Source organism: Ascochyta rabiei, chromosome 5, assembly GCF_004011695.2.
Source record: "Ascochyta rabiei chromosome 5, complete sequence".
Taxonomy (NCBI): Eukaryota; Fungi; Ascomycota; class Dothideomycetes; order Pleosporales; family Didymellaceae; genus Ascochyta; species Ascochyta rabiei.
Genome location: NC_082409.1, coordinates 1,309,030 through 1,336,554, shown reverse-complemented (window position 1 = coordinate 1,336,554; position 27,525 = coordinate 1,309,030). Strand labels below are relative to the sequence as shown.

General features: G+C 50.1%; 10 protein-coding genes across 10 annotated transcripts, besides 14 other annotated features; 4 read left to right on the top strand and 6 right to left on the bottom strand.

Annotated features, from left to right (window-relative positions):
* Positions 1-5,026: part of a mobile genetic element that runs on past the window's edge.
* Positions 1-5,030: part of a mobile genetic element that runs on past the window's edge.
* Positions 841-1,016: a mobile genetic element.
* Positions 1,594-1,712: a mobile genetic element.
* Positions 2,191-2,357: a mobile genetic element.
* Positions 2,194-2,318: a mobile genetic element.
* Positions 4,831-5,030: a long terminal repeat.
* Positions 5,029-6,612: a mobile genetic element.
* Positions 5,031-5,034: a direct repeat.
* Positions 6,613-6,631: 19 nt separating the features above from the next.
* On the top strand, positions 6,632-8,495 carry EKO05_0003604 (uncharacterized protein; the record flags this gene model as incomplete). Its single annotated transcript, XM_038938278.1, has 4 exons — positions 6,632-6,780; positions 6,841-6,977; positions 7,047-7,715; positions 7,765-8,495. 4 exons carry the CDS (start codon positions 6,632-6,634, stop codon positions 8,493-8,495), a joined length of 1,686 nt encoding a protein of 561 aa, XP_038800672.1.
* Positions 8,496-8,681: 186 nt separating this feature from the next.
* EKO05_0003603 (uncharacterized protein) lies at positions 8,682-9,647 on the top strand (the record flags this gene model as incomplete). Its single annotated transcript, XM_059636201.1, has 1 exon — positions 8,682-9,647. One exon carries the CDS (start codon positions 8,682-8,684, stop codon positions 9,645-9,647), a length of 966 nt encoding a protein of 321 aa, XP_059492184.1.
* A 365-nt stretch (positions 9,648-10,012) lies between these two features.
* Positions 10,013-10,036: a tandem repeat.
* Positions 10,035-11,862, bottom strand: EKO05_0003602 (Sad1-interacting factor 3; the record flags this gene model as incomplete). The annotated part of the gene is made up of 2 exons (XM_038938610.1): positions 10,035-10,483; positions 10,548-11,862. 2 exons carry the CDS (start codon positions 11,860-11,862, stop codon positions 10,035-10,037), a joined length of 1,764 nt encoding a protein of 587 aa, XP_038800674.1.
* Positions 10,257-10,286: a tandem repeat.
* Positions 11,492-11,545: a tandem repeat.
* Position 11,863: 1 nt separating the features above from the next.
* Positions 11,864-11,887: a tandem repeat.
* Positions 11,888-13,519: 1,632 nt separating this feature from the next.
* EKO05_0003601 (uncharacterized protein) lies at positions 13,520-14,353 on the bottom strand (the record flags this gene model as incomplete). The annotated part of the gene is made up of 2 exons (XM_038938188.1): positions 13,520-13,842; positions 13,891-14,353. The coding sequence occupies 2 exons, from the start codon at positions 14,351-14,353 to the stop codon at positions 13,520-13,522; spliced, it is 786 nt and encodes a 261-aa protein (XP_038800675.1).
* An 886-nt stretch (positions 14,354-15,239) lies between these two features.
* EKO05_0003600 (Bud site selection protein, Revert to axial protein 1) lies at positions 15,240-16,440 on the top strand (the record flags this gene model as incomplete). Its single annotated transcript, XM_038938622.1, has 3 exons — positions 15,240-15,409; positions 15,462-16,149; positions 16,204-16,440. 3 exons carry the CDS (start codon positions 15,240-15,242, stop codon positions 16,438-16,440), a joined length of 1,095 nt encoding a protein of 364 aa, XP_038800676.1.
* A 1,556-nt stretch (positions 16,441-17,996) lies between these two features.
* On the top strand, positions 17,997-18,323 carry EKO05_0003599 (uncharacterized protein; the record flags this gene model as incomplete). The annotated part of the gene is made up of 1 exon (XM_038945324.1): positions 17,997-18,323. The coding sequence occupies one exon, from the start codon at positions 17,997-17,999 to the stop codon at positions 18,321-18,323; it is 327 nt and encodes a 108-aa protein (XP_038800677.1).
* Positions 18,324-18,452: 129 nt separating this feature from the next.
* Positions 18,453-19,127, bottom strand: EKO05_0003598 (uncharacterized protein; the record flags this gene model as incomplete). The annotated part of the gene is made up of 1 exon (XM_038945325.1): positions 18,453-19,127. One exon carries the CDS (start codon positions 19,125-19,127, stop codon positions 18,453-18,455), a length of 675 nt encoding a protein of 224 aa, XP_038800678.1.
* A 416-nt stretch (positions 19,128-19,543) lies between these two features.
* On the bottom strand, positions 19,544-20,334 carry EKO05_0003597 (uncharacterized protein; the record flags this gene model as incomplete). Its single annotated transcript, XM_038938225.1, has 2 exons — positions 19,544-20,038; positions 20,089-20,334. The coding sequence occupies 2 exons, from the start codon at positions 20,332-20,334 to the stop codon at positions 19,544-19,546; spliced, it is 741 nt and encodes a 246-aa protein (XP_038800679.1).
* A 977-nt stretch (positions 20,335-21,311) lies between these two features.
* On the bottom strand, positions 21,312-22,460 carry EKO05_0003596 (uncharacterized protein; the record flags this gene model as incomplete). The annotated part of the gene is made up of 3 exons (XM_038938532.1): positions 21,312-21,811; positions 21,868-22,237; positions 22,287-22,460. 3 exons carry the CDS (start codon positions 22,458-22,460, stop codon positions 21,312-21,314), a joined length of 1,044 nt encoding a protein of 347 aa, XP_038800680.1.
* A 923-nt stretch (positions 22,461-23,383) lies between these two features.
* EKO05_0003595 (uncharacterized protein) lies at positions 23,384-26,239 on the bottom strand (the record flags this gene model as incomplete). The annotated part of the gene is made up of 1 exon (XM_038945326.1): positions 23,384-26,239. The coding sequence occupies one exon, from the start codon at positions 26,237-26,239 to the stop codon at positions 23,384-23,386; it is 2,856 nt and encodes a 951-aa protein (XP_038800681.1).
* A 1,276-nt stretch (positions 26,240-27,515) lies between these two features.
* Positions 27,516-27,525: part of a tandem repeat that runs on past the window's edge.

Genomic DNA, 27,525 nt, shown 5'->3' with positions numbered 1-27,525 from the left:
GTGTTCGCGCAATGTGTCTACAATTGGAGTCTCTAGGTGTAGAATAAGACCCCTTAGATCATATAGTTCTAGTAAGGACGCATAGAAGACCAGATGTACGCTCTATAGGCCTAGAAGATTAACTTTAAATACTGTTAGGCCATATTAGTCCACTATGTGGCCTAGTCCTAAGTATTTCCAGTCTAGCTTTTTCTTAGGCCTTGTTAATCTTATATGCTGATTTAAAACTATAACTTAATCTCCTATTTTGAACATATGTAGTAAGCGTTTCTTATCTACATATAACTTTTAGTACTTATTTGCAGTAATAATTTTCCTCTTACACTCCTGTTGCAAAGCGATAACCTTTGTAGCTACTTGTTGCCCTAGGGGTGATTCCCCGCTCCTGTAAGGCATACTGGGCCAGTTAGGACTAACAGGGTCTATGCTGTAGTATGCTCTAAACAGTGTAGTACCTGTAGTTGCATGTATGCTATTGTTATACGCAAACTCCGCAACTAATATCTATAGGCTCTAATTGTCTTATTCTAGGCAATAGTAGCACCTTAGGTATTGTTTAAGTGTCTGGTTCTGTCTTTCAGTTTGTCTATCTGTTTGTGGGTGGTAAGCGGACGTTAACACCCTTCTTAAATTCAAGTAGTGTTAGAAAGTATCCTAGTGCTTAGCTGACATAAGTAGTCCTCTATCTAAAATTATTGTTTTAGGGACACTATGTAAGCGTATTACTTCTCTTATCTAGGATTAGGCTAGGTCCGTTCTATCCTAATCTGCCCTGGCTGGAATATAGTAAGACATTTTAGTAAGTCTATATACTACTACTAAGATAGCGTCATATACCTAATTGTTTAGGCAGCTAGGGGGTAACTCTGTAATAAAATCTATTGTTACGCTCTCCCAGGCTGCGTTTAGAGGAGTTAGAGGTGCTAGAAGACTATATAGTTTGTAACGTGCTAGTGTTACCTTCTTATATACTAAACAGTTATTATAATAGTCTTCTACATCCTTCCTTATCCCCTTCTACTTGTAGCGTTGTTAAAGCTTCTCTAGTGTCTTCTTGACCTTGAAGTGTCCTGCGAGTGGATTGTTATAGCACTCTTAGAGAGCCTTAGACTTCTCTTCTAGAGTAGTTAAGTGCTTTAAGGCCTTGTTGCCTGTAGCAAGTTGTTCTAGGTTATTATAGTCTGTTTCAGTGTTATATCTATTAGAGGTTGCATCTAAGTCTAGTTTAACTATAGATTCTTCCTTATAGTTGTGCAGATCCCTAGTTACAGTACTTTCCTTTGCTTAGAACTTCTAGAGGGCTTTAACAATTTCTGATTGTTCTTTAGACCTTAGAGATGCTTGTGTTATAACAGCTAACATAAGAAAGTTGTTCTTTCCTTTAGAGGAGAACAAATCTTAAAGAGGCTAGACAAAAGCTTCGTTGTACTTCAGTAAAGGTTTCTCTGTCTCTGCCTTATAATCTGGTCGCCTTAAGGGTCCATCTGCGGGATTAGTAGTCCCTGGTCGGTAGGTAAGGGTGAAATCAAACCGAGTCAAGGCCAGATAGGACTAAACCTGGCAATAGTTAAGAGTCTTAGTTTCTATAAACTACTTTAGGTTCTTGTAGTCTGTGAGGATTTCAAAGTGTATACCTTTAAGGTAGTAACGCCAGTGCTCTAAACTCTTAACAATTGCGAGCAGTTCCTTGTTATAAGTATTGTAATTATATTCCACTTAGATCAATTTATAAGAAAAGAAACTAATAGGCCTCTATTAACCTGTTCTAGATCCTTCTGGCACATACTGGCTCAAAATGCCTAAGATTGCGCCTCCTAACGCGTCTACCTCTACTCTTGTTTTCTAACAAGGATTAAAGTAGGAGAGTATAGGAACTTGGGTGAACACGTCCTTAAGTTTCTAGAAGGCAGATCTGCCTTTTTCTCCGATGTCCATTTTCTGGCCTTCCTCTCTTCTTATTGCTAGACCCTCTCTGGCAGATCCTGGGGTCTTATAGGTCATTTCGGTCAATAGTAAGGCTAATTTAGAGAAACTGTAGATAAATTATTAATAGTAATTTATAAAACTAATAAACACTTAAATATCGCAGACTATTTGTGGTTGTGGCCATTCCTGGATCGTTTTCACCCGTTCTAGGTCAATACTGACCCCTTCAGGGCTAATTACGTATCTAAGGTACTCTGTGCGTTAAGTGTGCCACTTACACTTGCTAAGTTTGATATATAACTTGGACTTGCGCAGTCTTTGTAGTACATCCTTCACATGCTGTATGTAATCTTCTTTTGTGCCTGAATAGATCAGGATATTGTCTAAATAGACAATGCAATATATGTCAACTAGTCCTGTAAGAGCATAGTTAATATATGCTTAAAACTGGGCAGGGGCGTTAGTCAGGCTAAAAGGCATAACAGTATACTTATAGTGTCCGTATCTGGTACAGAAAGCAGTCTTCTACTTATCTCCCTCTGCAATACGAATCCTATAGTAGGCCTCTCTTACATTAAGCTTAGTAAAATACTTCGCCTGAGAGAGCCTCTCTAGTGACTCTGTAATCAGGGGTAGTAGGTGTCAGTTCTTAACTGTGACCTTATTAAGGCCCTAATAGTTAACACAAAGTCTCAGGCTGCTATCTTTCTTCTTGACAAAGAGTATAGGTGCCCCTGCTAGAGACTTTAACTAACGTATCTATCCTCTTGCTATATACTCCTAAAGATAGTTTTAAAGTATCTCTAGCTTAGTTACTAAGAGGTTGTATAATAGTTAGTAAGGTAGAACACTATCAGGTGTTAGAGTTATAGACAGATTGTGGTAGCTATGCTCTAGGAGACTCTTAGAGTCCTCCTCTAAGCCTACATCTGTAAACTCTGCATATTCTGGAGGTAAATGACCTATAGTGTTATCTTCTAACCCTCTATAGCCTACAAAGTTAATAAGGCACGCATAGACGTCTGTATTAGGTTCTCTTATACTGCTCTTAAACTGCTCAGCGTCTTCTGTAGCCACCTTTATGAACAGGACAAACCTGTTATCCTTGTTCCTCTAAAAGAGCATACGTCTGGTAGCGTAGCTAATCCTTAGATAAAACATATTAATCTAGGGAAGACCTAAGTACACTAAGTATCTTTAAAGGTCTGTTACTACAAATAGTACTTAATAGGTCTCTTTATAACTATATAAATCAGTAATAGTTATATCCACCGTTGTGGTACCATACACTGTTAATCTACCCCTATCCACACCTTCAGCCAGCAGCTTAGGCAGGGGGTCTACTTAGAGATCATGTTCCTTTGCTAGCGTAGCTGACATCAAGTTTAGCTAGGAACCTTTATTAATTATAGCCTCTATAGGCTTAGAGGATTAAACTGTGCATTACATAGTTAATAACTAAGAGGGATAGGGGTAAAGGGCTTCCCTTAATTTCCCTAGGTCCCTTGTTTCCTAGTTTAACGTAATATGGGCGGAAAGGTATAGGATTAGTCTTTCTGCCCTTTCCCTTTTCCTAAATTAGTGTTTAAGCCTTCCTTTAATTCTGCAGTAGTTTCTTTCTAGTTAGCTGTATCACCCTTGTCCTTTAGAGGGCTTTGGCACTTAGCTGTAGTGTGACTGAACTTTCCGCAATTATAACAGGTCTAACCCTTGCCTTTGTCTTAGGTACTGGCGGTTCTGTGTGTGGACGGTCTGTTATAGCCCCTATTGGCCCATTTCTGTTTCTTTAGGGGTTTTTCTACTTCCCCTGCCTTATTACTCTTGTTTCTAGCCTTTAGTAGCCACCTCTTTATAGGAGTAGCCTTTGCCTCCTTGTCTGGATTTTTTCTGCGGTAGATAACGTTGGCATGTTCTTCTACTATTAGAAGAGTGTTGCGTCTGTCAACTGGGAGTAGGAACAGGTCTCTCTGAATGTCTTCGCGCAGAGACGAGATGTACTCTATTACTTAAAGCTCTAGAGTTTAGGCTAAGCCTAGTTCCTCCTATAAGGGTCGAAGGGCATCTAGCAGATCCGTAGGTGACTGGTTTAGCTTTTGCTGGATTCGCTTAAGAGTCTTATAGGCTTGCTGTTTCTGTTCTAACAGCGTTCCTAGGGCGTTTAACATAACAGTTTTTAGTATCTTCTAGGTTGGTCGCTAGGATAGAGAACTGGTCTGTTCTGTTGTGCAATAGGATTTCTATAGAGTCTTTAGTAGCTTAGAAAGGTACATTACCCTAAAATCTACCTTTTAGTTCTCCTTTATAAAGTTAATTAGAGAATATAGGAAATATAATTTGTAGTTGTGTTTCTAGCAGTTGTATTCTGCTCTTAACTTCTTGTTGTATCTTTAGGGTAGATCTGGCTTTAGAAGGTTGGCTAATGGGCCTAAGGATGTTGTTGCGAGGGTCCTTAGTAGAGTTGAAGTTAGAGGGAGGACTGACGTGTCTCCTGACTCGTACTTGGCCCTTAGTTAACAGAGTTAATTAATCTCGCTTTTCTTCTAGGCGTTTCTTAGCCATAGGCAGAGGTCTTCTAGTTCCTAGTCTATTAGAGACAATGGTGTATTGTTCTGGACCATTATAGGTGTTTGTGTCCTAGGAGGGTTTGCTAGATGCCCTCCTGGTCTCTGCTAGGTTGCTCCATCTTTGACTAGTCTGGCGTTTTCCGCGACGTCCCTTTCTACTAAGGAAGGTAGGCTTTAGATGCGAGCGGTAGCGGTGTCTTCCTCAACGATGAGTCCGGAGGGTACCGGTGTACCTAAGGGTTGACCGCTTTCAGACCGACCCGCACGTTGGCTCCGTTGTCTAGTCTGCATTTTGATAACGTGTAGTGGGGAGCGATTCGAATGTCAGGCAGCGATTCGAATGTCAGGATCTCTTTTTAGAGGGGTGGCACGTTATTAAGCATTTGAAGATGGAGTGTGTATTTGCAGGTTATGGATAGACGAATTGCTGCTGAAAGGATCAGAGCAATTCACGTAGGCTATATAGTTACGCCACCCCTGCTACGCAATCGGACCCTTGGCTCCTCATGCGGAACAAGCGGAAGGAGTGGGCCTGACAATATATAATATAGATAAGAAGGGCTTTATAATTAGTATTATAGGCAGAATAAAATACATGTTTAGTAAGCATATATAGATAAAGGGAGAGATTAAAGCATCTATCTAGGATAGTAACTAAGCTTAGTAGACGCTTATAGCGTGTGTGTGTAGTAATAGAACAGTACTACTACTAGGCATTATCTATAAGTTAGCTAACGCTAGCATTAAATTAGACTAGGTAGCTAAAATTAAGCTAGGAAAACACTCTATAATAGTTACATTATCTCTCTTAGGGTAGATAAATAGGGATATAGGCCTTACCTAGCTTAAGCAGGTATTTAATTACTACACTAAGGAGAAAGCACAAAGAAAGTAGAGGCTTTTAATACTAGATAGCCACAGATCCTACGTAACAATAGACTTTATTAAGTACTGTAATAACTACAAGATCCTCCTAGCTGTCCTTCCCCCTTACTTAACCTAAACACTCTAGCTACTTAATATAGTGCTGTTTAAGCCTCTATTAATAGTATACTTAAAAGTAGTTATAATATATATCTATAAGGCTTAAAAAAACGCACCTATTACTAGAGCAGACTTCTTCTGCCTATTCTAGCTAGTGTAGATGTGTAGCTTTACTAAAAAGCTAATACTTAAGTCCTTTAAGGCAACAGGTATCTATCTACTTAATCCTAATATTATCCTCTACTACTTTGTTAAAACACTAGAGAGCTTAGATTTAGATAGGTCCTTATTATCTGTTTATAGCAACAAGGATTAGCTTAAAATAGAGACGTTGTTATAGTGTATAGTTAAAAACTAGAGTAAGAGTAATATTAAAAACATAAGATAATTAATCTACTATATCTTAGTTAAAAGCTTACTCCTCTAGTATAAGATAGATAGCCTTAAAAAGACTCTAAAGACGTAGAAGAAGTACAAAAAGAAGAGTAAAACCTTAGACTTACAGTAACAGCAGGAGTACTATAGTAGTGCAGTGTTCTAGTTACCTAGAAAGGTTAACAAAGCATGCTTCTATAAGCAAGTTAGATAATATAAGAAGAAGAAGGAGAGGCTTAGAAAAGCTACTAGTAAGGAAGTAGCAGCTACTAAGAAGCTAGTTAAGAAGAAGAAGAAGGAGGAGAGGTGTGTAGTGTAAGAGGTAGCTAAGGTAGTATATAAGAAGGAGAAGGCTAATATAGTAAATTAGAAGGCTAAACAGAAGGCTAAAAAGCAGTATTAATAATAAGAGCTTAATGCTGTAAAAGCTATATAATTACCTTAAAAAGGTAAAAAAAAAGCTTTATAAGCAACCTAGCTAAAAAAGCATTAAAAACATAGTTCTAGGGATAATGTTGGTAGTTGTAGTCCCCTATTGCTGTCCCTAGCTCCCCTACTTAAAACTATATCACGTAGCTGCAACGTTAAGTTACTAGCCAAATTTAAATAGTACATCTTTTTTATAAGTAATTAATTAGTACTATACTATAAAATTATAAAATAATAGCTGTTGTGGGTGGCTCTATAGCCTTATCTAATTTTAAGCGTTAAGGTGGTTTTTGGTTGTTGCGCAACTCTGGTTGTTGCGCGCACGGACACGGTAGCGTAGCACGCTTGCCGTTATGCCGGCGATTTCACCGCTGTACGATGTCTTCTCTCGAAGCATCGCAGACTCAACCCTAAGTTCAGCTGTTAACGGTACTGCGCAGACACTAGATGTTGTGTGTGCTTGGCCTGTCTCGTCACAGTATGGCGCTGGATCGCGGTTCTTGTACGTTTACAAACCCCCAGCCAACTCTCCACCTATAGACAGCTCACGTGTGCTCCATAGATACTATGTTCTTGTAGCCACTTGCGTATTCTTGCGGAAACATGAGTGGCTAAGGAATGCTTGTCTTGCAGCGGCCCTGGTGGTCCCCTCGATTAGTGCGCTTCATGGCATCGTGCTCGCGAGTTACTCTGTGAATGGTCAGTTCTCATCCCAACCCAAGTCAACCTACACAGGCTTCGCGACAAGGCTGACAACCCCATGTCCAGGCGCTGTAGATCTAGACATCTACGGAGCCTGGCAGATCTGCTCGATCGCCATAATTGCAGTGCCATTCACGCTTCGAAGATCACGGACGTACTTCTATGATGCTGGGCGCAACATCATCTTCCTGTGGACAATGCTACTGATCGCAGGCCTCATAGCTTTATGCATCGAGTTTTCGAGAGTAACAGTCACCGACTGCGGTCACGACGAAGCTGGCGTTCTGTCCCTGACCGTAGCTGGCTTTCCCTACGGACAAGAAACGTGCAACTTGACATGCTCAGAAACCGATGGTCCTTTTTCGCCTATGCGAGGAGGCGCTGCGAAGAACATCTATGTCATTCCGGTACCCAGCAAGTTGAGCTTCAATACTGCTATGCTCATCGCCGCGGGCGTTTGCGTTCCAGCCATTCTGAGTCTGATCTTCACATGGGACAAGATTCTCGAGATCAACTGGAGGAGCCGGCGCGAGCCTGAGCGGCCAGATGAGCTGCTTGAAGGCGTAAACATTACCCGCGGCGAAATCAAAGATATCAACAACAAAGTCAGGCTCTTCTTGAGTGTCATTGAGATGCCGCTATTTGGTGGGGCTGTAGTGGCTATTCTCGTTACTGGTGAATTGAATTTCTTCAGCAAGCAACTACTGTATCAGACTGAGCCAATGGCATCGATAGGTATGTTTTTCCAGCCTGTGTCTTCATCTTGGCTGACCTGTGCGAGTAGGTCAGTGGTCGCCCATTGCGGGTACTTTGATGGCGGCACTAGGGTCGCTGTACGTCGTCTGGGCTACAGATGGGGATATCATCATTTATGGAAGGTCGAAAGCTCCGAGATCGACGTCTTCGCAGTCTGATCATAGTGAACAACCTCCGCTACGTCGAGGACGTGCTCCAACTTTGCAGTATTCGCCTACAAGGATCGCGCATGAGCCACAGGTCTTCCCTCGCCTTTCTAGCGACCCAAATGCCCTTCGCATCATACCAACCATCACTGAACCAGGCCGTGACTCGAGTCCGGACGAACACATCGAGCGTGTGCCAGCCGACGCCCCCGAACCTCAATCTAACGCGGGCCGGGGTAAGGTACGCAAATGGCTCGAGAAAGCCAGCATCTACATGAGTGATGCCGCACACCGCGAACTGGACACATCAGACTATCGCGACGAGAAAGCGCGGAGGTATCCGTGGATTCCAGGAGAAGAGCTTCGCAACGATATCATACATCGGACAAGTACAAACTACGAAAAGAACCGAGCAGCTAGCTACGCATCTAGCATCAGATCTGCACGAGAAGCTGAAGCCGAAGTCTCTTCTAACCCACCGGCAGAGACGTCACCGCGACCAGACGCCAGTCCAGATGCCATCACCAGAGCACCACGACGCCGCTCCACTCTCGAAGTTCCGCCTGTTGCTTATCATAGTCCTAAAGCTGCTCAACGTGAGTGGGGTGGTTGAGCGAAGATTTCGATGAAGATCATGTCAAGCTGGACTGCAAAGAGCTCAGTTCCAGGGGATGTGTTGATGCGGACCATTGTTGAATTGCGCTGACCGAAGTGCATGTGCACGTGCCCATTGGTATCGATGTTCGACAAGCAACGCCTGCGACACTCCCACAAACACTCAACAAGACAACACCTCAACATGGAAGCAACTATGGCGCCGCAGATTTCAGGCGTGTCCCTCGGGATGCTGATTATGGATGAGATCAGAATGCCTAACAAGGCACCACTTCACAACGTCATCGGCGGCTCATCAACATTTGTAACACTGGGCCTACGTCTCTTCGCCAGCGACCCATCATCAGTAGGTTGCCTGATTCTCGCAGGCTCAGATTTCCCTCCCTCAGTCGAAGACGAAGTGAGGGCGTGGGACACGACGCTCGTGCTGCAGAAAGACGCCACAAAGCGCTCATCGCGTGGCCTACTGGTGTACGAAGACGACACCTTCGGCCCCAAAACCTTCGAGTACACAACGCCGCCAATACGTGCCGCGCCGGGGCATCTCATCGACACGCCGCTGCTGGGTGCTAGGGCATTCCACATGTTCGGCCGCCCAGAAGAAGTCCTGGTCCAAGTCCCCGAACTCCTGCGTCTACGACACTCCCACGATCCTTCCCTACCCCGTCCGCTCATCGTCTGGGAACCACTCCCATCATCATGCCATCCCTCCGCCCTACCCACCTTCCTCTCAGCCATGCCCCTAGTCGACGTCTTCTCGCCCAACCACCTCGAGCTCGCCGCGCTCTTCCATCCAGACAGCGCAACAACCACACTGCAGCACCTCGCCAACCTAGGGGCCGCGTTCCTCGACGCCAGGATCGGCCCAGACGGCAATGGTACGCTCGTAGTTCGCGCAGGCGCTGACGTGTCGCGGCGCCTGAGTCTGCGCACATCCAAGTCCACGTCCCGGCTTTCCACGCTCAGGGATCCAAAGAAGTCGTCGATCCCACGGGCGCGGGCAATGCGTTTCTCGGCGGTTACATGGCCGGGTGGCTGCGTGCGGGCGGTGTTGCCATTGACACCTATGACAATGATCCTAACACGCATGCCAACGACTCCAACACACACAACAATGCTGACGCTGATGCGCGTACTCAGAAAACGCTGAGAGAGGCGCTGTGCTGTGGTGCTGTGGCGGCGAGTTTTGCGCTCGAGCAGATTGGACTGCCACGCGTGGAGCGGGTGAGTGGGTTGCTGGGGGAGGCGCGGTTGGGGGAGTTTGTTGCGCGGCTGGTGGGGGGAGTTGGGGAGAGTAACAGTAGCAGTAGTGGTGGTAGTTGATGAGATGAAGTGAGAGAAAGGAGATTGGACAGGATGAATAGAATGATTACACTACATCGACTCTATATGTACATTGTGTTGTATACGTACGTACGAGCAAGAAAGAAGGGTAAGTAACGCCGCGCTATGCAGGATAAACTCTACTCGAACAGACAAAAAAAAAACCTAGGCATCGACGACGGCCACGCATGATTTCTTTCTTTCTTTCTCTCTTTCAAGCAAATACGCCTTTCACACTCGACACGGCCCAGACCAGCGTTCTCGCAAACAGCAGACTCGGCCCGGCGTACCCTACCCTATCGAGCCCGCCGAGCCCCTTCAGCGGACCGTCGGGACTCCCCACACTCAGGCCGTGAATGTTGCCCTGCACGGGGGCGCCGCCTTTCCTGCTATTGAGGATGGCGAAGCGCAGAATGACCTCGAGGCAGGTGACACAGATGCTGACGACGATGAGGAAGATGATGATCCAGGTGATGCGCGTCATCTTCTTGTCGCTGATGGAGTCAGAAAGGATCTCGCCGAGGTCGAGGAAGACCTGGCAGCGCTCGTTGAGGACCTGGATGCGCGGCTTGATTTCGAGGTACTCGCGCACGGCCGTGTAGAGAGGGTGTAGGGTGGGCTCCGAGTCCCAGAAGAAGGCGGGGGCGTCGAGCATGTTGGATGCTGGGGGCGGTTAGTTCGGTGTCAGGGTACGGGGGAAGGGAAAGGTAGGAAGGACGGCACGTACAGAGATTGACGTCGACGCGCGAGGTGAAGAGCTGGCCGATCATCTTGACCACGTCGGTTCGGCGCATGCCCAGCTTGCCTGTCAGGGCGAGGCGTTTGGGCACGTACTGGGCGGCCAGCATGGTGCGGTTCATGCCCTCCTCGAACAGACTCAGCTTGGTGCTCTGGGCAATTGCGTGGCTCATGGCGAGCTTGATCATGTGGTCGCCGCTCTTCAGCGTGATCATGTCGTTGTAGACGCGCGGCCTTGGGATCTCGGGGTTGTACTCGAAGTGGAACTCCTCCGTCTCGAAGTCGCTCTCGGTGAGGGGCCGGGTGGCGATCTGGATGCCCGTGTGGTTGAAGCTGAAGGTCAGGTCGGCGAGGATGTCTTTTTCCTGCTTCTCGGTGAAGTTCCAGAAGACGACGACGCCGTAGCTAAAGACGAACATCTCGCCAAAAGCGAGGGCGTTGGGGGGCACGCGCGTAGGGCCCGAGTCTGAGTCGCGGCGGTCGCGGGCGGTGGTGTGGGCGAGGAAGCTGGGCGACTCGTCCGAGGCCTGGTCGTCGTCGCGCACAAAGTACGTCTCCTCGTCGCCAAAGTAGCCCTCGTGGTGGTTACGGGCCTCGTTGCGCTCAATCTCCTCGTCAAGGACCGTCTTGCCGCCGGGCGACTTGAGGGCGGGGCTGCTGCGGACGCGGTAGCCGTCGGTGGCGGGCAGCAGGGGCAGGTGGTAGACGCAGTACAGGCAGTCGTCGTACAGCTTGGTGCGGGCGTGGTGCGTGTCCTTGACGAAGGCGGCGGTGCTCTTCATCTTGAACGCTTGCGCGGTGCAGTAGGCGGTGACGCGCGAGAGCTTGTCGGTGCGCCGCGCCTTGGGCAGCCGCTCAGCGTAACTCTTGTCCGTGGGCCCGCCTTTGGCAGTGCGGCGGCCGAGTTGAGCGTCGGTAGGCGGCCCTGCACTCTCATCGTCGTCATCGAAGTCGCCCTTCTCGTCCTCGTCGGCCTCGTCCGTCTCGGGCAGCAGGACGAGCTTCTCACTGAGCTTGCTGGAGCGCGTCGGCATGTGCTGGGGGATCAGCCGACCGGACAGCTTGGGGTCGAGCGGATGGCGGCCACTGGGCGTGCGACTGTGGTTGGCCGGCCGCACGCCAGGCGGGCCGCGGCGCTGCTGCGAAGGAATGTCCGAGGCGTACTGCAGGATGTTGTCGACCGAGATGAGCGTGGCCTGGCGTTGCAGCGTCGACGGGCGCGGCAGCTGTCGGGGCGCTGAATTGCGCGAGTCGGTCATCAGCACCGTGGGGCCTCGCTTGCTCTTCGCCGTGGGTGCGCTCATCGTGGGAGAGTGGGTGGGTGGGTGGCCGCGCAGAGGAGTCGTCGTGGGTCTGCAGTGCAGTTGGACATGTAAAGTTCGGCCCCGGCACGTCATTGGAAGCACGACCCTCGACCCTCGACCCTCGACTTCCTGCAGCCCTGTCTAGGACCTCCACTTCACTTGTCAACGGGCACACAGATTCCGGCAGTCCATTTTGTCGCCATGTCTAGTACACATCTTCTTTAAGACACTGTAGGCTTCTTCCAGCTCGCACACCTGTAATACAGCTTCAGTGTTCTACAATTCTTGGTCGACGTCACGCTCATTGTTGGGTGTCGTGTCAGCGCTCATACGACAATCAATTGCTTGCCTACTGGATGCATTCAGTCCACCGGCAACGAGATAGCTAATACTTCTCAGACCCAGACTTCGCCATCATCCACTTCCTCTTCACTATCTACCCTAGGTTCCTCTTCCGCACTCATCTCGAAGGCTTCTCCCATGCCATATACCTCCTCCCCTTCCACTGCCACTGCCACTTCATTCTTGCTGCGACAAACCTTCTTCTTCGGCGGTTTTGCATCATCGGTGGGAGCCTTGGGGCCTAGGATCTGGCTTTTAAGGGGAAGTCGCACTTTGTCATGCAGCACCGTGCCCTTCTCGAAGATTGTGCATGATAGTGCCCTGCTTAAGCTTGTGGCCTGGTGAACATGGGTGGCGTTGGAGTAACCCGTTTGCACGTCGTATCGCCTTAGCTGCGAGATCGGCATCCGTAGAGCAGTGTTTGCTATCTTGGCTGGGGGAATAGCGTTGCCATTGTGTCGATGGTGTTGTTGTTGGCAGTGTGAGAACGTGCTCGCAGCCAGACCAAATCCATGTCCTCGTCTTCAAGTGTAACGGGTACTGAGCGACCCGGTACTTGCCCAACACAAGACCAGTTCTTCACGTCTGCACCGTCCTGGTACCACCACGCCAATCTCTAGATAGCGCATACGAGGTCATCAGGTCACGTTGGAGGCCGATCACTCACAGTAAAAGCCACGGTTATTGTGTGTGACTCGAAATCCAAGTGAGTCGCAGTCCACCAAGCCGGGCCGAGCCCCTCCGCAAGGCTAGCAGCAGCTACAAAACCCCACAGCGCCCCGCCCAACTTTTTCTCTCCAACGGCCTGCCTCGCCAACGCTGCGTTTCTTTGCACCCACACAGACACTGCTCGCAGTCGTCCTACCCTGCAAATGAGAAATTCGGAGTAATCTTCACCTTTTGTGCTTCGGCACTACTGCCCGTAAGGGCCTGGCGTGACTCACGTCTGTACTCGGCATCAGAAAGCTCAGGGCTCAAGAAGCCGTACACGGGAAACTGTGTGCGGTGGATATGGTGTCCCTATGGGAGTCGGTGCGAAGATTGTGTGCTCTGTAATGGAGTGACACTGTAGTACAATACGCAGCGTGCCTGACTTCGAGTAGCTTTGGCGAAAGAGGAAGGGTATCATTCGATTCTGATTACTCTGGCGAGGCAGGCCGTTCACCTTATATTTTCATACGTAAGTGCGCTGTGCGCTCCCTTCAACCACTGTTTCCAGGATACTGCTAACAAAACTGTGCGAGCTTGCTGGAACTCTCGTCTCGCCAACGCCGCAATGAAACAAGTCTTGACGAGCATCCCTCGTTTCTACGCTTCAGTGGACCCATCGACGCCCGACAGAGTCCGCTTCCTCCGCTGCTTCGTTTGCGAACATGATGTCTGTTCGCAGGGTGTACTTTGTCCCGCTTACAACGTCGTCGCCGGAGTGGAGGAGGAAGCGGTGCTGAAACAGAAGCACACGGCCGTACTTGGGTACAATATCAACGCGCTTCTGCATGTCATACGAATGGAAAGTGGTGGCGCCGCCCTTGAGTGGTTCCTGGTCTCTGTTGTCCTCTGTGTCGTTGAGGTACAGATGCAGGGTGAAGTAGGAGCGCTCTTTGCCGTCTGGTGTCTCATACGTGCCGTCGCAGTGCGCTGTCCGTGTTAGCAATCACACATGGCCTCCACGCTGCCAGTACGTACGTCTGAAATACTCTCCACCCACATACTTCAAGAACCTCATGCGTTCGTTCAATCTGGTCAACTTCCACGTTTCCTTCCGCTTCGCTGGTCCGTTGCCTGTCACGTTGGGCCACTCTTTCAGTTCGTGAATCTCCGGCACTGCACCCTCTATTCTTGCCCACAGCATCGCCACGACATCGCGGTCATCCCATATAATGCGCCCGCACTTCCTCGTGTCCTCGTACATGGCCTGCATGCCACCTCCAATGTTGACCAGTGCACGCTCCCACTTGCCATCCGTCGTTGACTCAGCTGCAGCAATCAGCGTGTCGCATTCTTCTTCTGACAGCACGCCATCAAGAACCACGGCCCAGACATCTTCGTAACCGGTGAGAATTCCGCTCTCCTTCAAGTCGATGTCTGTCCGGATTAGGTTGGGCGCTGGGCCGGAGAGGAAGCTCTCAGGCAGGATCGATGGAGCCATGGCTGCGATCCAAGATACTGTTACAGTGGGCAACACGAGGGCCAAAGACAATGAGATCTCGTTTGAAGTGAAGACTCGAGCGCGATGTTGTCTATGCATTGCTAAAAGCAATGCATTATATGTTTGAGCCACTGGGCTGTGAAAGCTGTTGCCTGAGTAAGGCTGAGCACTCAGTAAGACGTTCGAACGTTCGAGCCCGCTGGTGTGACTCCACGTTGACAGTGGACAGTCTGAAAAACATCAGCATCCTTTGACCTGCAAGACGAAGACTGTCGCAGGGAGAATGCTAAAGTCGTGTGCAGAGTGTTGAGAGAGAGCTACTGCAGGAACACAATGAGTGACTGCCTCTGCCTTGTCCATGTGCCAGGCTCTCCTGCTTCTCACCACGCCGAACGTGCACTTTTCATCCCCATTCGGCAGCATCACCCACGAGTCAAACGCACGACTATCGCGAACATCCTTTTCCAACAATTACCACCGTGTGTGTGCTGTCTGCCTTCGCGTCACGCTGCGGCTCTGACTGCTCTGACTCCGTTGGAACGATCGACGGGTGGCTGACATCGCCAGTGGATCCCTGTCGTTGCGCCAAGTGCACTGCGCAACCACGCATGGCCCTAATTTCCCGACTTCACCGTCGATTCTCACGTCGCTTGGGGCGCGCAAACACGCCAACAAACCCCGCGACGCCCACTCAACGCTCAAACAAGTCCCTTTCCGACCCTCGTCTTCCCGTCACTCGCTCACCCACTGCTGTCTCGACGTAATCGCTGCGGGCTCCACGCCCTTTCCCGCCCAACGCCGCGTCTATCGATACTCACTATTCCTTGACCTCAGCGACTCAGTCGCGCGCCTTTCGCTACCAAAAACCCCGAACGAAATCGCAGCCATGTCTGGCGAACTCACACGTCCGGTTGACAATGGGGAGAATATCCACCGCAACCGCTTCCCGACGTTGTTCGAGGTCTTGAGTCGCAAGACGGTCGCACCACTCGATCTTTTCTCCTTCTACATCTACATGCGCGACCAGCAGCGCTCGGTCGATTACCTGGATTTCTGGTGAGAACAGCGCAGGGGAAACTGGTCCTGAGTACCTGCTAACAAACGTCAGGCTCGATGTTTCCCAACATCTTCAGCTGTGCCGACTGTACGTTCGACGCCTACACAGGAGCCTGGTGGAAGATACCCCAGAGATTGAAAAGGCGTCCAAGCGCTCGTCTTACATGCAGAACTTCGATGACGCTGGAGAAGGACCATCGAACGAGAAGGACATGGATGACCAGCGCCTGTCTGCGTTCCTGAGATCGGACCGACCCAGCAGAAACCATTCGCCCCAGAACAGCCAGGGCAGCAACCAGAGTCACGAGCTTCCGCGTCCTAGCTTTGGCATCACGCCCGGAGACTCGAGTTCGCCTGGGCAGTTGTCCTCGAACGACCACTCGCAGCCGCGTAGAGAAGACCTGCGTGCATCGGCCGAGAAGATTCTCTACACATATCTGCTGCCAGGGTCCGAGCGGGAGATTATCATCCCGCAAAGCATCCTCAACGACGTGCAGAATGCGATCGAAGGGCCGGAGCAGCGATCGGACCCGGAGCTATTCGACCAAGCCAAGGACTACGTCTTCCAGGCCATGGAGCGAGACGCGTATCCAGGATTTCTGCAGAACAAAGGTCTTGGAAACCTGGTGCCGCAGAGCATGATGATTCGGCTCATAGTGGGGCTGATCAGCTTCTTTGCTGCCGTGTGGGCGGCGTTTGTTCTGATCTTCCTGGACAAGTCGCGGGCAATAAGGTGTTGGGTATGTTGCCATTGGGTACTAAAAGATGTTGGCACGCTGACTAACACACTACAGCTCATCCTTCCTTTCTTCGTCGCCATCTACCTCATTATCACACACCAGTACATGCTCGACCCGCTCATTGCGCTGGCTGGGTACAGCGAGTACACGCTCTTCGACTTCAACAAGATCCGCGAGAAGTTTGTGCAGAAGACGCTCACTCGGCGCGCCATTACCGTGCTGGTGCTGTTCGTCATCGTCTTGACGGCCGTGTGCTGTCTGTTCATTTTCGTGCCTGGGAAGCGGCTATAAGAATAGCTGTTGACCCTTGCCTGTTTAATGCCCTTTTTTCTTTGATACCTGGCGTAGTATTTTCTAATTGGCTCTGGGGGCCGTCAAAAGAGGAGACGTGAAAGGCCGACGAGCGAGACTTCGGATATTCCCCTTTGTCGGCGAGTAGCCCTGGCTCAGAGCGGTTTCTTTTGTTTGGGTTGGTTGGATTGAGCGTCTGGTCTCGCCAAGGCCGTTCCTCGTGAGCATGGCGTTCAGGCCAGTTTATAGATGGTGTATGCGCAAAGCGTGAATGTAATCATCTTGGCGTGCAAAAGGCGACTGCTATGCATGTCTGTTAGTCGTGTATACAAGTGCACAGGTTGCTTTCTAATCATGTCTCCCGTTGTTTTTGTATACAACAAGTGGATACCTAACTATCCAATCTTGTGCCAATCTAGTCGTGTACACAACGAGCAAACAAGCATCTACCTACTCGTGCGGCCAACCGACTCTGACGAGCAGGTTCCTCTGGGTCCAGTTGAGGGTCTGGGCCTCGCAACACACCCTTCCCTCAGGACTCTGCTCTCCTAGGTCTGTTCAAGAATTTGAGCCTTAGCTGCCTTGGACTCAATAGATAGCAATACACTTTTCCAGATATGCCCAGAAGCCGAACTGGACCACATCTGAAATGTTGTTTTTTGGAACAATGTCCCCCAAAAACGAAGCCTTGTAGTGCCAGGGTCGAGGCGGGAGAGTAGGCCGGAAAAGGAGGACAACTTTAGATCAGTTTCTACTGTGTTGCTCTCATATTTCAAGAAGTGTAAGACACCTACGTGCAATCTCGATCATTTCGGGAGGCGTTCACAGCAAAATGAGAGGAAGTCGTGGGGTTTTTCTAGAGCCGAGGAAGGAGTACAGTGTGCTTCACATGAATCCAACAACCAGGCTAGAGTAGCTGATGACCTCCAGCCTTTGCTGTCAAAGTTGAGAATCTGCTGCTGCTGTGTCCCGGTACTTCTGCTATACGAGAGTACTGCTCATTACACTTCTGACCTAGATGGTAGCTAATACCTCTTGAAGAGTCACTATAAAAGTCATCGTCCCTACAATCAGCTGTGCATGCTGGTAAACTGCGTAACCAAGGGGGTTTAATGCGAGTTTCCACCACCCTAACTTCTTCTCCACGAGGGTTCTTCCCGCTACGCCTTGATGCTTTCAATGAGCTCTAGTTCCCATCTGTATTCATGTTTCCGACTTTCACCCCTGTTTGGACGTCTCGCTGTGTTCATGGCGCGTTCATGGCGTCAACGCAGATAAGAGCGCCTTTTTCCCAGCTCAATCGGGCGCTCAACCAACCAACCTTTGCTCACCATCGCTCACAGTCTTCAAACAGTCGAATATTGCCGGAATTCCCACACCGAGCATCGGAATGTCACGCAACGCTTTTTTCGAGAAAAGCATCGTTCATGCTTCACGGAGCCGATGAGTTCGTGGACGAGAAGTGTTTTATCTGCTGGGGTGCATACGGTGAACAGCACCCTGCAATGCGCATTCTACCATGAAACCACGTATTCTGACGCGACTGTGTGACAGAGATGACCAAGAGGCCTACCGGTGAGCTGTGTCCCATCTGCAGGACCCCTCTGTTCAGTCCATCGTTGTTCGAACTGATCAAGCGATACTACGGCGACGTTTTGACTTTCGTCACCTTGTACCTGGGTCTTGTTGTGCTGGGTGCCATGTGCAAATATCATCCCCCCGTCTTCATTTTGGGCTTTGTGCTCTTCTCCAATCCCTTTAGCCGCATCTTGGACAACGTGGTGGTGGATGTCAAGCTATCGCTGGTTGCATTTGGGCTGCAGTCCATGCTCATGCTTGTCTACAGAATGACGGTGAACCAAATCAGCGGTCTGGAAGCTTAGGGGGCTTGAAAATATCAGTACGACTTCCTGCTGAATCGAAATAAGTGTTTAAGATTGTAGGCGACTGCCACACATGCCCGTCTCATCTCATTCCCGCACGTTCAAGCTCGTCCTTTCCTTGCAGTTCCATTACAAGCCCGCCACTTCCAGATCTGCCAAGGTCTCCTCATCCGCAACCACCAAGCCGTGTGCAAAGTTGTCTCTGAATTTCTCCAGCGCTCCTAAGAGGATGGCACCCTCCGTCTGCAACGAGAACAGGTTCTCGTTTCCCAGCAAACCCTGCAACTCTTCTTCAAACGCCAGGGCCAGCTTCGAAGTGAGACGGTTCAGCTGCGCAAGCTCCAGCCTCCTGCGTGCGATGAAGTGCATATCCCATTCCGCCTCCGCTTTGCTGCACTCGAGACCCCACATGATGACCTGTCGCGCATAGTCCAGCTCTAGCGCCGCAAGGACGTGGATATGCGTATAGTGCAATTCGGTGATAGCCTCGAAGCACAAGATCTGGTATTCATGCTGGGCGTAGTTCGGCGCAGATCGTCGTGGCTTCTCCTGCCGCAGTGCTTCTTTCCATATCTCGAACCCCAGGACCTGGCTGTGTGCGAAGCTTGTCTGGATGAGCAAGAGGCGCATGACAGTTCGCACGATGGGGTCAGCGGACATGAAGATCGTTAGGAACGTTCGATCGACTAAGGCGGTTGTTGCGCCTTGTGGTGGCAGTGGCATGCGCAATATCGGAGAAAAGGCTTGGTTGGCGTTGCGGCGCTCTGCGCGACGGCGCTCTCGGCGAGCTGGACGGGTAGGCATCGTGTTGAAGGAAGTCGAGGGAAGGTGATGATAGGGAGAAGAGCTCGTAGAACTTAGTTGTGGCAGTCGCAGTCTTTGTGGAAGTGAAAGAATATGGAAAAACAATAGATAACCTGCGACACGTCATCTTCACCATTGACTTTCCTCATCAGAATGCGAGTTATGCACTCCATAGTTAGTGCGAGAACACCTGTGTCCGGAATCAAGTGCTCGCGCTATCTGTCCAATACAAATGCAAATACTTTGAGATGGGAACGACTCGGGTGTGGAGGGCATTACTGCTCTATTACATATAAAGTTGGCCGGGTCTTCGGATTGCAGGATCGCGGTTGTCAAGTTCCAATGCCCATCTCAAAGCTGCAATCTCCTGGTAGATGCTGCCCAGAACAGCCATTGTGAAGTAGGCTCCATGGGTATTATAGCGGTCCTCTCTCCATGTCACCCAGAGTATCGCCATCACTGGATCTTTCGATCGACTTCTCTTCCACTACAGGCTTTGGCGCAGGCACAGATGGTGGTGGAATTTGCGCAACCCAGAATTTAGGGTACTGACGCTGGAGGTTGTTGACTATGCACGCGCTCACGAGTACAATCATGGACGAGAGCAGAAGAACTGGCAGGTAGTACCATCGTAAAGCCCAGATGTGCGGATCGACACAGGGGATCAGGGCTGTTGCGCCAGCTGGAGGATGAGTCGTCTTGGTAAGGTGCATGACCACCAGGGCAAAGGCGGTAGCTAGACTTGCTGCAAGCCACTGAAACCGTGGGTAAGGATCGTCCTGCAGGTTGAACTGGAAAATGGTCGCAATGATAACACCAGTCAATCCGCTAAAGAAGTGGCCAAAGATGAGAGAACGAGGCTGCGCCAAGGGTACATCGATAGCACCGTAGCAAAGGATCGCTGAGGCGCCCTATCGATGAGTCAGTATTACATTGACGTCCTTATTTCAAGCCAACTTACAAACGAAGCAACAATTGGTGGCACCAGATGTATGTTGTGAAAGTAATGAGTGTGTCCGAACACAGCAATGATTGAAGCAACACCTCCCCAAGCACCAATAAAGCCCCAAAGACAGACAACCCAGGTACGAGACGGAGGCATAGGTGTTCCTCGGTATCCAAGCCAGCGGCTGATCCACGTGGGTAGGTGTGTAAGTCCCCTCTGGATGACCCGCTCAGCAGGGACAAGAGGATCCCATATCGGCATCGTAAATTACAAAGTTCTATAAAGTGCTCTGGCGATTTAATAGACGTCCAGGATAAGGTAGAGGGTTGTTCAGGCTTGCAGCGAGGGGGCGAGAGGTCAGAAGAAGAGATTTGTAAGGCTTATGTTAAAGGTAAACAGGGACACTAGGAAAGGAAGGCACAATGGCCGAACGTCACCGGTATGGATCGAGACTAAGCAACATGCACCCCGGATTAACGGCGCGTGCCAGATGACAATCGATGACCGGCCGCGAACGCACAAACACTGCTGTCGAACCTCAAGCTGCGCAATCTTCATGGCAGCTCACATCTCGCGTTGAACGACGCAGTCAGTCCATGATAGGGACTCTGTACTCATAACCCTGAACCCCAAAGGTCATTGTAAGAGACAAGTGATTGACGCTTGACAGCTTCCGCGATGGTCGCGATGGTCGTGGAATATTCCTCAATGAATGCGGAGGTAAGGCGCTATTAGGTAAGAGAATGCATCCACCCCCGAAAATCCAGCGAGGGACCGAGATCGAACGAACAAAATCCGAATAACCTCAATATCAACCTCAATGTTCATACACCCTCGAATCTTTCAGGAGATTGTGCTGCGTACATCAAACGCCGACGAATCCATCAAGAGCAGCTTGCAGCAAGCGATGAAGCCAGTTTGGAGCCTACAAGGCACGCGATCACAGAACATTTCAACGATGCGGGTTCAAACACTAAGCGCCTGTCCTCCCTATCTCCAAGTGTAATTCAATTCAACTCCCCACTCCTCTATCTTCTCTCATTATTGAGAGTCACTGCGTTGTGGAGTCGAGGAAAGAAGAGTCATCATTACATTATGACACTGCAAGGCGTCGATGAAGGATACGTCCCAGCGTTTATCATCAAATCGTATCGTACAGGAAATCGGACAGCTTGGAGGTTCCAGATCCTCTGCCTTAGTGGCTACAGACTGCCATGCAACATTGAACGGCCTTTTGTTCATACCGCCCGCGATGCATCAACAATGTGCGCTTGAGTTACAAAATGTTGAGTCGAGCTTCCAGGCGTCACATCTCTATGATTAGCCAGGACACTACCCTTACCACTCACACCATACCCACTGTCGTCTCGTTGATCGCCAACACCCGGCAGACTCATAGCATTGACGAAACTCGGTGTAGTCAAGCCGCGCTCCCTCATGATACCTAGATTCTTCAACACTGTCTCGACTGTGCTCTTCAAACACGGGAGAGAGCATGCGATGATTCCTACGATCTCTTCCAGTCTCGCCAGCATTGAGGGCTTGATAGTGAGCTGCATGACATCGCCCTTGCCGAAATCGTTGAAGGTCGACATCTTTACGCAAGCAACAGCAGTGGCGAGCAGACCAAGTGACATGAGAACACCGACCAGAATCTTCTCAGTCCTACTGCGATGGAGGGATCGAATTAGGCGGATAGGCATAAGCGAAAGGGCGAGATCCATGACTATGTATATTGCTGGACAAGACAATCAGTAAGAATGTACCACAGCATATACGTTCGGACGGTCTTACCTGCGATAGCCCATCCATAGTCAACGATCGGTGTGGTATCCCAGCACTTCACGTCTGGAACGTTGTCCCAATTGGCACTTATCGGCGTGCATTGCCCAAATTGGATGACAATGTACGACGAGGATATTAGGACTTGCAGGCTCATAATAGAATACAACGGCATTCGCCATCGTTTTTCAGTTTCGAGTCGTAGCAAGGAGCATGCGACCGATACGCGAACCAGGCAAAGCGTGATGATCCAGACTACCTGTAGCGCAAATTGAAGTCTGAGTGTTTCCTTGAGGGCGGTCGGCGTAAACATGTACGAGGGTTTGCCCCAGCCGTGAGTGACAGCCGCAATAGCGATGGCAGTGTCGACTACAGAGAGAATCTGACTCGGCAATCAATAGATGTACTCGCAACGCATAGACTTGACATACCTCAGCAGCAACAATGAGCCAGTCGTCAAGGTACAGCTTCCCAGTCCTTCTCAGTCGAATGTATGTACGCACAACGACCAGCGCAAGCGCAACGACACCGAGTATGCATACAGGATACAAGTAAAGCCCAGCCTTGTTGGAAGAGTACGCGGGTAGGTTGCCAGCATCGGGCATCTTGTCGTCGAGCAAATGCTAAGCTTGTCAGACCCACCAAGTTCCCGTAGACAAGCCGTTACAACTGAAGAACGTGCGGAGAAGGCAAAGTAAAGAAGAAATCGAAAAAGGACGGACCAGAGCTATACATGGATTCGTTGTAAGGAGCACGTGAGATTATAACGGACCGTGTAGACATGCAGCAAAGGATGAGAGGCAACCAAAGACTTCGGTACCAGCTCCAGAACGATACAAACCCCAATCCTTCATGTCGCAGCCTGCGCAATACTCGATCTGATCAGGACACGGCAAGAGGGTTTACGAGTTTGCCACGCGCACGGATCCAACACCGGGTCTGCATGCCTGAAAGCTCAAACCTCGGTCCGCACATCCCCCAGAAGGCTGGTACGAACCGAGCTTGGCCATGTTCATGTATTGCTCAACAACGTTTAGATGGGGTAGAGAAACGGTTGGCCCATGACTCAGGATGCTAGAAATCCTGGAACAACGCACGGCTGCACCCTTGTCACCTTGTCCCGTGTAGATCCCCCTGACAGGCTACCGATACGACGTCTGGAGTTGCCTGCAATGCGGTCATCTCCGTCACTCACGAATAAGTCACGCCAGCCGGTGCTCGCGAGCACATGTTGAGCGCAGGATTCACTTTCAGTTCTGTGATTTCCGAAGGGGATACCTGGTCTCTGAAAGCTTCCTGTGCAAAAACCATGAGGTTGTACGGCACACAACGCGTGACAAATACGGTAACACGTCAGTGGCAATATGCACGAGGGTATAGCACGTCTGCTGTATTGCTTGGCTAGCAACTATCATCCTCCAGAAACAAAACGGGGTATCGTGTACATTGAAACAGCCGGCAATGTGTACGCGGCGCGCCAAAGGTCTATGTGTAATTGGAAAACTATTATCCGCCAAGAAGAAGCACATCACAACCTTCCCAACATGTTACTAATCGCCAGCCAGCTGGCAAGCTCATTGCCGCTTTGTCTCTTCGTTGTCGGTGCACTCCCGTCAAAGGTAGGCTTCGTCCGATTCGACGGAGGCAACGTATGTGCTGTGATGTTCTTCTGCGTCATGCTTACGCCGCTATCTGCTCGAGCTGGCTGTAACGGTAGAGAATCTGGCATCGTAGGCTTTGAGGCTGTTGTGGAAGATGTTGGAAGAGTTGGATGCTTGGGATGAGTGGGAGGCTTTGGGGTCTCTGAAGGTGTGGAGGCATTCATAGCATCGGTCGTCGTTTCTTCCCTTGAGCTTAGAAGGGGTTGTGACGGCAGCATTTCCAATTTGGTTGGTGCCAAGGATGTTGTTTCCATCGGAGATTCTATGCTCGACATGGCTGGAACAGGGCTCGGGCTTGGACCTAGGCTTTGCTTCTCCTTAACGAGCGGAACGGATCGTGCCGCAGGTTCATCTTTGGTTGACGCTGTTGGTATTTGTTGCTTGCCTAAGGAATGAGGCGAGAAAGCTAAACTGGAGTCTTGAGATCTTGGGTTCGAGAAGAGCTTTTTCATGGTTGCCTTGGGCTGGTCTGCAAGATATCGGGGTGAATGCGATGTAGCGTCCTTAATAATGCGCTGGTCGTATGTGCTGCTGACTTGTGTCAGAGGCCGGGCGACACGTGGAGGGAATACGGCCCGGGGTTTCTCAGCGATAGCTTCTTCTGATCGTCGCTGTCTGCTAGAACCGCGAGCCGGGAAAGACGGAGAAGACGTTGCTTGCTTCTGGTGATGAGCTGGAACCCGCAGATGTTGTGTTGACGAAACCTTCCCTATGTCATTACGGCTTGGTCTTGATCTGTACTCTGTATTTCGATCTGCACGGTACCCTGATATGGCTGAGTTCGATCTTCGTTCGGGAGAAACAATTTCAATCCGCATCTCTTGGTTAAGACTGGGCTGTTTTTGCGCTGCGTGCGCTTGCCGCAGACGATCGCTCTCGGTAATGAGCTTTAGAGTTTGTTCCCTGGTATCCGTTGGCAGTTTGAACTGCCTTTTACCATCAGCCCAATCTTTCAGTACGATAGGAGCGCCGTGCTTGAGCAGTACCTCCACAAAGACCAGCTTGCCAAGGGTTGCGGCGTAGTGCAGAGCGTCGCGTCCCTTGTGGTCTTCGTGTCCAATACAGTTCCTCTGTTTGATACCTACACTGAGCAGTGTTTCGACTACAGGTAGTCCTTCTTCGGGTAGTGTCCTGACCGCCTGTATAAGCGAGGTTGCTCCTGAACGATCTCGCATACTTCTACAGACATCTCGCTCACATAATGGTTTCGCTGCAGCTGCAATGTCTGTCCAGGTGGCGGAGTCCTCGGGTATGCTTCGAGCGATGTGATGTAACGCCGTCGACCCTTCTGCGTCCCACAAAGTCATCGCAGGAGATACCGCTAGAAGCGGCACAACGGACCATTGCTGGTTTTGAACCGCGCAGAGAAGTGGTGTATGTTTCTTCGAATTGACAATTGTAGAGTCGACGCGGGCGGTGAGCAAGAGTCCTGTTGTGTTTGCGAGGCCGTTGATCGACGCAAGGTGCAGTGCAGTGTTGCCATTGTTGTCTTGCGCGTTAACATCGACACCATGTCTTAGCAGTAGCTTCGCCACTCTTACATGGTCACAATCTGTATTGACTGCCCGATGGAGTAATGTTTTGCCATCTGGGTACAGCGCCAACCCGTCTACACCCTTGGCGAGCAAATAGTCAATCATGGCTGCTGTAGACTCATCGCTGCGTGTTGAGGATGTCTCCAACAGTACTTGTAGCAGATTGAGATTGCCTAGGTCTTGTTCCACAATAGCTGCGCCGTGCTGTACGAGCAGCTTCAGGACGCGCAGATCTGCAAATTTGACCGCTGCAAATATCGGCAGCAGACCCTTTGCAGTTGCGCGATGCGGATCTGCACCTTTTTCCAGAAACATCTCGACCAGCCCAGCATCATTCTTCTCAATGGCTGCGATCAAGACCGTCGAATCTGAGTCACATGTAGCCGCGAAAATATCGGCGATGAGGTCCTTTGTCATCGAGGATTGGCCTACAGTTGCTTCTACATGCTGAAGAAGCATTTCTTTCTCTTTGGCTAGCTGTTTCGGCTTCCCGCGCGCCATGTTGATGATCGCTACCGCCGTGTGAAGATTGTGGGCCTGAAGTGCAACCGCTGCTGGAGTCTGGCCTTCCAGGTTCTGGGCATCGTACTTTGCTCCAAGCTTGAGCAGCTTCATGACCACCACGAGTGAGCTCGACCCTACCGCAGCATAGTGCAGCGGAGTCTCTCCAGTATGGGTGGTGGTTGCCTCCAAGTTGGGTCCATTGGCAAGGAGTAAGTCGATGATTTGGTGTTGACTTCCTCTTATGGCGATTTGTAGAGCAGTCTCTCCGTTCTTCTCCAAGCATGCGTTGATTGCTGCACCGGCTTCCAGTAGTACCCTTGCGAGTTCAAAATGCCCGCGTGCAGCCGCGATGCACAGCAGCGGTACGCCCGTGCCTGCCGTATCATCAGGCGATACGCCGCTCTGTAGAAAGTGATGAAGAGCTGCTTCTCGGTCGTGGTACACAGCATGATATATCGGCGTCCAATCTTTTTGTGGAGTGAAGTCGAACCCTAAGGGAGTAACTTGACGACTGGTGTTTCCGAATTTGCACCTCGTCACCTCTAAGGTGGTCTGTAGTTTCGAGGGCTTGCGAAACAGTCGTCTGGACGCAAGCGGCTGTTTGCTCTGTTCATCACAGCCGTGAAGTGATGGTCTCGGGGCTTCGACAGGGCTATCCGGAGAGGTGCAGGTACACAACTTCATCGTAGCGCAGCAACAGATGGAAAATGAACGACTGAGGCGAGTAAAGAATCCGCAAAAGCGTACAGTCTCTCAGGCTGCCAGGCGCGCGAGCTTGAACTCAAGATCAAGATGGGGAGATTAATGGTCTCGCCGAAAACGGCAAAGATATGAACGAACTGAAAAAATAAGGTCCATAGTCGCGCCATCTCACCAGCCCCAAGCCGCCAAAAGCTTATACGCGTCCAGTTGAAATCCTCTTTAGGTCAACCAATTCCCCCTTTCGACTCAGCTGGCGTCCAAACATGGCTCGTTGCCGTCCGCGATCGTCATCACGGCGCGTGCCTCGCACGGAGGTGCCACGTTCCAAGCGCGATAATTGACAGCTGTCATGCCGTTTTTATGCTCTTCTCGATATGATTGAGTGAGTGTGTCGGGTGGAACTGGCTCCGATACCTGAGCCAAAGCGCTTGAGGCGCTCGCTAGCGCTCTACGCGTGGCTTGATTGGCTGTGCAAGCTCAGGAGTATGCATTGGGCGATTCCCTTATAGGTCAAGCAGACACGGCAGAAGGACGGTAGTTGAACGACAGAGTTTAAGAAATATGCGTCCTGCGAAGTGTGGAGATTGTTGGTTTATGTGATTGTTGTGGACGAAGTCATGAGCCTAGGCATCATCAGGCCATCACACACCCATTCGGCCTTGGTCTGGCATTGCATCTTGCTTATGTCATCGGTTACATACACTCACTTTTGGTTCTCAGCCCAAGAGCATCATCTAGCACTACGCACAAGATCAGCGCTACTCCCGCAACGGGCCTAACATACAATGCCTCGTCATCGAAACCCACAATGAACTTTTGCGACTCTTGAACAACAATGACAAGAGCATGGAACGAGTCTATTCTCAGTTCTTCTGCACCAATTACCGTATCAAACTCGCTCAGTCAGGACCGGTGTCCAGGCCAAGCTTGGTCAACAAAGCCGACAGCGTCAACCGCTCGTGTTCGCCTGCTGCGTCGTCCTCACCACCGTTTTCCGCGAGAAACTCCACAGAAGCGACTATATACTCATGATAGACTCGTTCACTTCCAGCGATGCTTCAGCGAGATGATTCTTCGCACAAGATGGCAACTGAACGCGTCGCAGCTTCGTCGCCGACTGGATGAAAACCAGGACATCGCGGGCAAGCGCAAAGCGCTCGCTCAACTCGTGCAGAGCCGGACAAGCTCAAATAGAGATTTTCAAGTTGCATAGTGCTGGCATTAAGATCGAACAGTACGCGGAAGGCGCAAAGCATAGTGATTGATTG